General features: G+C 36.5%; 1 protein-coding gene across 1 annotated transcript; it reads right to left on the reverse strand.

Annotated features, from left to right (window-relative positions):
* Window positions 1-9,477: 9,477 nt before the first annotated feature.
* On the reverse strand, window positions 9,478-10,416 carry LOC127669372 (olfactory receptor 2B11-like). Its single transcript, XM_052163180.1, has one exon. The coding sequence runs from the start codon at window positions 10,414-10,416 to the stop codon at window positions 9,478-9,480; it is 939 nt and encodes a 312-aa protein (XP_052019140.1).

Consider the following 10,416-nt stretch of genomic DNA (forward strand, 5'->3'; position numbering starts at 1 on the left):
GGGCTGGCACACACAAGGTTAGCCTGGCCGCCCAGGCCCTGAGTCCAGGCAAAAGCCTGGGAAGCCAAGGTCCGAGCAAAGTTCCCATAGGGCTATGACTGTTAATTGGGTCTGCCAGGTGACTAGGATGGCGGGTGTGCATGCTCGCACTCCCCGAAAGCGCCGGGAGAGTCTGCTGTGCTAACAACCTCCTGGGTGGGTTGACACACAGATGGCCCACCAAGCCGCCCAGTTCTTGGGGTCAGTCCTGGGCTTTTTGGGGCCTAGACCCCCGTTTTGTTAGCCTCAGGCTTTGCCTATTATGGCTCTGCCCACCAGAGCTCTCTGTCGTCCTGTAGGCAAAATGGCGCACAGGCCAGGGCAAAAAACCTCCTGGCTGGGTTGGCACCCCAATGGCCCCCCGAACAGCCCAAGGTCTGGGTGCAGGCCAATGCCTGTCGGGCTCAGACCCCCGCGGTGTTGGCCTCGGATTATGTTTGTGTACCTCAGTCTGTCTGATCTCTCTGGAGTCTGAAACCAAGATGGAGGTGAGCCTCTCCTGACTAGCGGGAGGCCGAGTTCTGAAGTCATGATGGTCCTCTTGATGAAGCCTATTCAAGCTATGGCTCAACTGTCTCTGCGAAAATGTCCACAATGACATGCATCTGCTCCTTTGCCTACATGGAACCAGGTTAAGTCTTTATGTTCACAGGCTCAAATAATTATCTAGCAAACAATTTGTCCTTGAACTACTAAGCAGTTGTTTTTGACCATGTGTGCTTTACTCATAGTCTCTTCTCAAGTTACGTCTATTGATGGAGTTATTGTGCTTATATTCCTAATCCTCCATTTCTTGAACCTGTTATGTGGGGGGAATCTAATATTTTAATTTTTCTGTGCCCAAGAATATTCTTTCTCTTCCATGGCAAGATTTATAACATAATTCTCAAGACGATGGAGCATTATATAATTTTACTTCTCAGATGCAGGATAATCCTGGGTGCTTGTTACTATTTCCTTGTTTGGTTATGAATTGGCAATATTGGCTTTCCCCTAGAATTAACACCACAAATAGTTGTACAGCAAGGATTGGCTGCTTGGCGTATTAATCAAAGTTGAAGCAATTTAATTTTTGACAGTGAATTATCATATTAAGAATGCCTTGACTTTACATATATTAGTTTGAAATAGTGTCCTTTCATCAATGAGAGGAGAGGCTCTTGGTCCTGTGAAGGCTAGTTGTCCCAGCATAGGGGAATGCCAGGACAGGGAAGCAGGTTTGGGTGGGTTAGGGAGCAGGGGAATAGGGATAGGGGGCTTTTGGAGGGTAAACAAGGAAAGCAGATAACATTTGAAATGTGAATAAAGAAAATATCCAATAAAAATAAATGTAAAAATAAATAAATAAAGGAAATAGTGTCCTTTTAAATGACAATCTTGTATGAGTAAATTTAGAAAAAAATATACAATTGAAAAAATGCATCCTGGATTAATTGGGAGACCTTCTGGAGTGTTTATAAATACTTGTTCTGAATTTCCATTTATGAATCATATGGCTTATGATCTTTCTAATGTTACCAGTATGAATGACAGGTGCTGGATTGATGGTCTGGGGGAGATGGTGGAATCGCTAATGGCTTATTCCCTCTGAAGGAACATCCAACTGTTTTACAGTCACATTTTTGGAACATGACAGCTGCATTGAAACCTGTGATTTTGTCTAATGTCTAATTTAGTAGGACTGTTCAATCTGCTTCTACTTACAGTTTTACAACATATAAGAAATATATATGACTTCTTCCTTTCCAATTTGTATCCCCTTGACCTCCTTATGTTGTCTAATTGCTCTAGCTAGAACTTCAAGTACTATATTGAAAAGATATGGAGAGAGGGGCCAGCCTTGTATAGTCCCCTGATTTTAGTGGGATTGCTTCAAGTTTCTCTCCATTTAGTTTTATGTTGGCTACCGGTTTGCTGTATATTGCTTTAATTATGTTTAGGTATGGGCCTTGAATTCCTGTTCTTTCCAATACTTTTAGCATGAAAGGATGCTGAATTTTGTCAAATGCTTTTTCTGCATCTAATGAGATGATCATATGGTTTTTTTCTTTGAGTTTGTTTATGTAGTGGATTGCATTGATGGATTTCCTTATATTGAACCATCTCTGCATCCCTGGGATGAAGCCTACTTGATCATGGTGGGTGATTGTTTTGATGTGTTCTTGGATTTGGTTGGCAAGAATTTTATTAAGTATTTTTGTATCAATATTCATAAGAGAAATTGGCCTGAAGTTCTCTTTGTTGGATGTTTGTGTGGTTTTGGTATCAGCGTAATTGTGGCTTCATAGAACGAGTTGGGTAGAGTTCCTTCTTTTTCTATCTGTTTCAGTCTTCTGCTCCTTCTGTTTCAGTCTGGCGGTTCCTCAGAAAACTGGACATGACACTTCCAGAGGACCCCACCATACCTCTCCTTGGCATATACCCAAAGTATTCCCCGGCATGCAATAAAGACACATGCTCCATTATATTCATAGCAGCCTTATTTATAATAGCCAGAAGCTGGAAAGAACCCAGATGCCCCTCAAAGGAGGAATGGATACAGAAAATGTGGTATATTTACACAGTGGAATACTACTCAGCAATTAGAAACAATGAATTCACAAAATTTTTAGGCAAATGGTTTGATCTGGAAAATATCATCCTAAGTGAGGTAACCCAGTCACAAAAGAATACACATGGAATGCAATCTCTGATAAGTGGATATTAATTAGCCCAGAAGCCCTGAATACCCAAGGCACAAATTGCATAACAAATGACTCGCATGAAGAAGTATGGAGAAGGTCCTGATCCTGGAAAGGATTGATCTAGCATTGGAGGCTAATATAAGGACAGAGAAAAAAAGGAGGGAGGTGATTGGAGAATGGATAGAGAGAAGAAGGTTTATGGGACCTATGGGGAGGGGGGATCCGGGAAAGGGGAAATCAATTGGAATGTAAACAAAGAATATAGAAAATAAAAATAAAAAAATAAAAAAAAGTTTAAAAAAAAGAAATATATATAATATATTATTACTGCTTGTATACCTTTGCCTTACTTAATGCTTATTGGAGAATTTAATTTTTCTTTCTTTCTTTCTTTCTTTCTTTCTTTCTTTCTTTCTTTCTTTCTTTCTTTCTTTCTTTCTTTCTTTCTTTCTGGATTTGTTTTTTTTTTTTTAATTTGGTTCTTTCGAGACAGGGTTTCTCTTTATAGCCCTGGCTGTCCTGGAGCTCACTCTGTAGACCAGGCTGGCCTCGAACTCAGAAATCTGCCTGCCTCTGCCTCCCAGAGTGCTAGGATTATAGGTGTGTGCCACCACCATCTGGTGTTTTAATTTTTCATATTGAGAAATTACATTTATTAACTGTAGATTGTATTCTTGCATTATTAATAGCATATTGTTTAATTTTACTTCATGTTCAGTAATTTATGTGAAACAATGTAGTTAAGTATAGGCAGGCTTTGGGGAGAATATCCTACTTAAATGCTATAACTAGAATTCTTGGATAAAAATCTTAAAAAAAACAATGGGTATGTTAAGGGTTGTTGCTGTAATTTTAAGTCTTATTGCTATGGCTACTACAGTCTCAGTAGTTGGTGTTGCTTTGCTACTTCTTTGCAAACTAAACATTTTGTAGAACAATGGCATAAAGATTCTCATGAATTATAGATTCATCAGGTGAGCACCAATGCAAGACTGCAGACAGAAGTAGATGCATTAAAGCGATCTGTGAGTTTGAGTGTGCAACAACAGCTACAGTTAAATTGTGATGGGAATTCTATTACATTTTGTGTTACTAATTTTCAATACAATGCCAGTCTTCAAGATTGAAAAAAGAGTCAAAAATGTTTGAAAGGAAAAACTATTGTTAGAAAGAATATTGAACAATTACAATATCAATTGCTAGATACATTCAAAAAAACAATTTTCATCTGATGATGCATCTGATATTGCTAGGATATTAGCTGATAAATTGTCTGGCCTGGATCCTAGGACTTCACTACAGAGTTTTGACTCATGCACGTGGAGAAGCTAGTGTTGCTTTACTTATTAGCCTTATTTTAATTGACATTGTTTGATTGGCTATTTACCAGTGTTGTTTTGTAAACACTGTGCAAATACATACCTTATGCAAAATCTTTTAGAAGCTAAATTAAAAAATAATAAAAGGGGCTGGAGAGAGGGCTCAGAGGTTAAGAGCACTGACTGCTCTTCTGAAGGTCCTGAGTTCAAATCCCAGCAACCACATGGTGGCTCACAACCATCCGTAATGAAGTCTGATGCCCTCATCTGGGGTGTCTGAAGACAGCTACAATGTACTTACATATAATAAATAAATCTTTAAAAAAATAATAAAAGGAGGACATTGTAGAGAAATGGCATGAGGTTACTGCTTCCAGCTTGCTAGCTAGGAGGCAACCTAGGATTTTTGTGACTCAGCATTCTGAGATACTGAGGAGGCATACTTCCTCCTCAATTCTGGTATTCTATGGAGTAAGCTGCATGACTGAGGAAGTGGTCTTCATGAGTTTTTCTCATGATAAAGTAAATTTGTTTTTAGTTATAAGAAGCAAAACGTCTAAGAGATGGACTGCTGACAGATTTCTCATTCTTCAAGGAACTTTGGGTCACTTTGAAACAAGATATGCTGTTGCTAGGGAAGTAGCAGCTAGTGAGAACTAAAACTGTGGGAAATCTTTATTCTGCTTTGCCTTTAAAAAAGTTGAAACTTTGAATAAACTGTACACCGACTGACTTGGCTGTGTAAACCCTGTGACCCAGGCAATGTGGCTCTAACCTTAGAACCTCAATGTACTAGATATTAACAGATGCAGTATTATATTTGTACTATTTTAGTTTTCCTATTGTTAAAATATTAATCATAGACTTCTTCATCAATGTTCACCATCCATGTCAAAAGAGAAAACTATCATTTGCAATTATAGAGACAATAACTTCATTTTCAGTCAATTAAGGCTTTCTTCTACAAGATAGAAAGGAAGTTTACACTGGGTAGACACAGAACTGCAAGTTCTCCAAGGTGGTAAACTGAGAAAACAGGTGATAAGTCATCATTTGCTTACTTAAGCAAATGTCTCTTCTTGTAATTAAATGTGGGAGGACATTGACAAATATTCCACCTTAAATTTACAGGATTTTTGTTGTTTTAAGGAAAGTCTTCTCTGTTTTGCATCTATCTGCCTTACAAAACTACAGTTTGATATGTGGCATTTACACTGAATTTCTCTGTCTAGTTTGATCAGATCTGTTAGAACCAAATAAGGGTCAGCCCTGCATGGGCTGTGTAACTTACCTTGAAATACACATAAGTTCTATAATCTTATTCCCAACTCCACAACTTTACCATAATATCTCAAGGTATTTCAATATTTTTATACTTAGATTACAGAACCTTTATATCTTCAGCTTCTGGTAATTTTACTACACAGACATTTCTTTATCTAGAAATCTCTAAATCACCTTAGGATGGCTCAAACTCTATTTGTTAGATAACTCCTTCTCTCTCTCTCTCTCTCTCTCTCTCTCTCTCTCTCTCTCTCTCTACCTACCCCCCTCTCTCCCTCTCTCTCTCTCTCCTTCCCTCTCTTTCATACACACATACACACACATATGAAAGTCAAACAGCATTTCACTTTAGGAAATCTCTGAAACTTGGAAACCCTGATTCATTGACTTTGAAAACAACAAAATCTCTTTATAAATTACATCTCTTTTATCTACCTCTTACTTGAAACATCACTAAATGTATTAAATTTAATGAACCACTATATTTAATATATTAAATGACAGAATGATGTTACATATATAAACATAGAATTTTATTAATATTTCACATACTATAACAAAATATTACACATATAATATAATATAAAATATAGTTATTTTGAGACATTTTCCTTTATATAAATGAATTAAAAGTGTGTGGCTAAGTTTTTTACATTAGCTTGATCACACATTTTATCTAGTTGTTTCAGGCTTAGATAAAATAACCAATTTTACTTTTTTGATCTTCCCTTACATATAGCTATGCCATGTTTATATAATGGAAATAGCACATGAATCATACACATACACAAACACACACACACACATTGTATGGGAGAAGCAAGAAGAGCTTGAATAAGAAAGCGCCGACAACTTAGCAAATGAACATACATACATACATACATACATACATACATACTGGATGGATGGAGCAAAACTCCCAAAAGTAGACTCTGCTATATATGAACATCTATTAACAATGTTTTATTAAATCATATTAGGAAGCTGAGAGCAAAAAATGGGTACAAAACTTAATTATCACCTAAATCATCAGTCCAGCAGTCATGACAGCCAGTGCTAGTTAGGTTGACATTGTTCTTGTTCACTGACCTCAAAAAAATCCCTAGCTCAACTATTAATAGTATGTCTTTTTGGATTCCAAATAGTTCCATACAATTTCCTATGTCAGAACCACTAACAAAATCATCTTAACCTAACTTCACTAACAATCTATTTTTCCATTTTGTTTTAGATGTTAGTGGTCACTGCTAATGATCTGCATTTCTCAGATCATTCCAAGGGTGATAATTGAATTATTTATTTGCCCAAGCAGCAATGTCTGAAACAGATCAATCACAATTTTGAAAGCTGCTGATTCTGCCCAGGGAGTGGTTGGAAGCCCCCTTAGAGTTTTCATACCACTCTTAGAGTAAGTGGAATGTGACAACAAATGCAGAGCCAAACTTCATAATATGAATTCCTCAGGTTTCTGCCTCTCTGAGGCACACCCAACATGGTTTGGTTAAGCTGTGGGCCACATTCCATGAGTTCTAAACCATTTATTATTCCTTTCACATGGACCTCAGCACCACATCAATAATTAGTCAAGAAAATATGCCTGTAGGTCAATCTGATGAGGGCATTTTCTCAATTGATGATCATCCCAGGATGACCTTGCTGTGTGTCAAGCTGAAAAAAACCACTAACCAGTACAAATATCCAGTTGCTTAATATTTATAAGATGAAGTATAATTTTACTTTCAAAATAAAAGAATAAAATTAGTCAGTAAATCAGTTAATGACTTGTACAGGACACTAAAATTTTATTATGTAAATAATACTCATACTTTTGGTAAAGTCATAATGAAATAAACCTTAAATTAGACTAAAAACGTAATATATAACAGTAGAAAGTTTATGATTAACTAAGGCCTAATTTTAGCGAGAGCAGGGCATTTGTTCAGATTTTCAGTTCCTTAAAAATCATTATTATTATTGTGCTTGTCTCAGTGTACCTGATATGTATATTGACCTGTTGCACAATGTGCATAGTTGTAATGACACAGTTTATGTGGAAGTAGAAGAACAAGTTTAGAGAATCATTTCTCTTTTTAATTTTCATGTGGCTTCTGGGAACTGAACTTACTTAGGTCACAGGTTCACTGAGCAAGCTCCTTTATTGACTGACCCACCTCACAAGTACTAAACATCAGAATTTTATAAGAATAAAACCTTCTCAAATATACCTGAATGTTTGTTTTGGTTTGTGGTATTTATTTTATTTTATTTTATTTTATTTTATTTTATTTTATTTTATTTTAAGACAAGGATGCTCAAAACCAGACTTTTCCCAGGCTGCCTTGAATGTACCAACCTTCTTGCTCCTGATTCTTGAGTGTTAGGATCCAGATCGGTGTCATTATGTCTGGTAGTAATTTTATATTTTGATAAAGTTTGTGCTGATGTCTTCTCCCACCCCCCAGCATAGCTATATACATTTTGTTCCATGCATGCCAGCTGTTTAATATTGTTGTTGTAATGTGCCTGCCAGTTACTGACACAGAAAAACAACTAGCCTCAGAATAGGGTCATGCTGACTTCATACTCTGTGATATTCTGTAGGTTCTGAGCTTTGTTAATCTTAAGAAATTCCCCAACTGTAAGCTCCACTTAGGACAATCAGAATATAGGTCAGTGAGAAATGTTCTGTCTAGCTGGCTAAAAATAGCTTGGATCAGAGTCAACCACCAGGCAGCACTTCCTGTACAAGCACACAGCTCACCAGGTTTTTCTTTTATAACCTGGCCATGAGAAATATTCATCATCTTAGTTCAGTACCCTAATTCTGAGCACTGTGGCTCTCTGATCAGTTTTAGTCTGTGCATTCAATATCCCATCCTTCTCTGACTGAGATTGGTGTTCCTGTGGTTTCTTCAGTAACTCTTGAACCCCAACAATTTGATTATATTATGTCTTCTTTTTTTCAATTTATTCAACCTACTTCTATATATTTCTGTATGTGATTTTGTAGTAGTGGCTATCATCCTTTTGTTTTTCATGCAAGATTTCTTATTGATTATTTTAGGGATTTGATGGTGTGCTTTCCCTGTTTTTGTATTTTTGTGTTTTTTTGTTTTTGTTTGAACAATGTTTTACTGCCCTTTTAATTCTGAAGGATAGATTTCCTGTATACAATATATTTAGCTTGTAGCTGTTTTCTTCTAAGGACTATGAACACTTTGTTCTGTTCTCTTTTATTCTCTACTATAATGTATTTATGCTGAGAAATCTGACTTTATTCTAATGAAGATTCCCTTATGATATGGCTTGGTGTAAAATGCCTGTCCTATGACCCATGTGATTAGATATTTGGGACACAGTTGATGTTACTCTTTGGAAAGTTGAACTTGGTGGGTGGGGCCTAGATGGAGAAAGTGGGTTACTGGGAGATGAGCCTCGAGATACAGTTCCTTTCTTTAATTCCTTCTCTTCCTCTCTGTCTTGCTTTCTCTCTCTTTCCTGATCACATCTATGTAACAAAGAGTTGACACATATTCTACCAACAATGGCTTATTAAATAACAAAGTTTCAACATCAAATTAATAAATTTCATTTAATGAATTATAAAGAATTTTATATGACAGTTTTAAGTTTGGGGGTATAGATTTTTGACAACTAAACTGTAGAAATTCAATTTGTAATGGAACATATTTTGAATATCATTTCCCTCTAAAATAAGCTTCATTGAAAATATACTCATTGTTTATTGATTTAATTTCACTTGTTTCACATTAGAAAACTGCTTTTCCCTTATTGATTTGTGTTAAAGGCATGTCTAAATGTCCCAGTTTAGTCTCAGAAATGCTTCCAGACTGTTTTTCATTAGTAATGTCATTTTCTTTTTTCTCAAGACTTATACTGGTAATGTTTTAAAAAGAATTAAACATTTATACTTAGTATTTGTCTGTATATTTTAATATATCATTAGAAACTAAACATCAAACACTTCATCCTAATTTATAAATAAAACTCACAATTCTGTAATACTAGAAATGAGAAAAGTCTGGCAAGAAGCTTATATTCTGTGGCTCTGGAATATATGACTGTTATTAGAGAAACCAATGTAAAATTACTACAATTATTAATTTATTTAATTTGATACCAAAGAGCTTTCACTTTGAAGTAAAAATGCTTCTCAGTAGCCTTTTTAAGGCACCCTTTACATCCTTATTTCTTAGGGTATAGATGAAGGGATTCAGTGTAGGAGTTATCACTGCATAAAAGAGAGCCATGAACTTGGGTTGGTCCCTTGTGATGGATGAAGAAGGCTGAAGGTACATGCTAATGCCTGGTCCATAAAATAAAGAAACTACAATGAGATGAGAAGAACATGTCCCAAAGGCTTTTCTCCTTCCTTCAGAAGATTTAATTCTGAGTACTGCACATCCAATATTAACATAAGAAGCAAGAATTAAGCACAGAGGAACAATCAGTATAAAAATGCATACCACAGAAAGTGCTAGCTCATTAAATTCCTTTTCACCACAGGCAGTTTTTATAAGGACTGGGATTTCACACAATAAATGATCCAATTTATTTGTGCCACATAATGGCAATTGTAATGTAAGTGTAGCCTCGGAAAAACCAAAGATGACTCCAGTCAACCACATGATAGATACTGACAAAATGCACACTTGCTGATTCATGATGAGGGTGTAGTGGAGAGGTCTGCAGATAGCCACATATCGATCAAAGGACATAATAGCCAAAAGCAGACATTCTGTGCCTCCCATTATGTGAAAGACATAAAGTTGAACAACACATCCAATGTAACTAATGGTTTTTATGGAGCTTCCCAGGTTAAACAGTATCTGAGGCACAATGCTTGTGGTGTAGCACATGTCCAGAAAGGAGAGATTTGTGAGGAAAAAATACATGGGGCTATGGAGACGAGGGTCTAAGGTGGACACTAGAATGATGGCGATGTTCCCCATCAAAGCCATGGGGTATGTTATGAGAAGAGTAACAAAGAGAGGGAGTTCCAGCCAAGGATGGTCAGCAAAGCCCATTAGGATGAATTCTTTTGGGTGGCTTTCATTGGTTACAGCCAT

This window comes from Apodemus sylvaticus, chromosome 19 (genome assembly GCF_947179515.1).
Source record: "Apodemus sylvaticus chromosome 19, mApoSyl1.1, whole genome shotgun sequence".
Taxonomy (NCBI): domain Eukaryota; kingdom Metazoa; phylum Chordata; class Mammalia; order Rodentia; family Muridae; genus Apodemus; species Apodemus sylvaticus.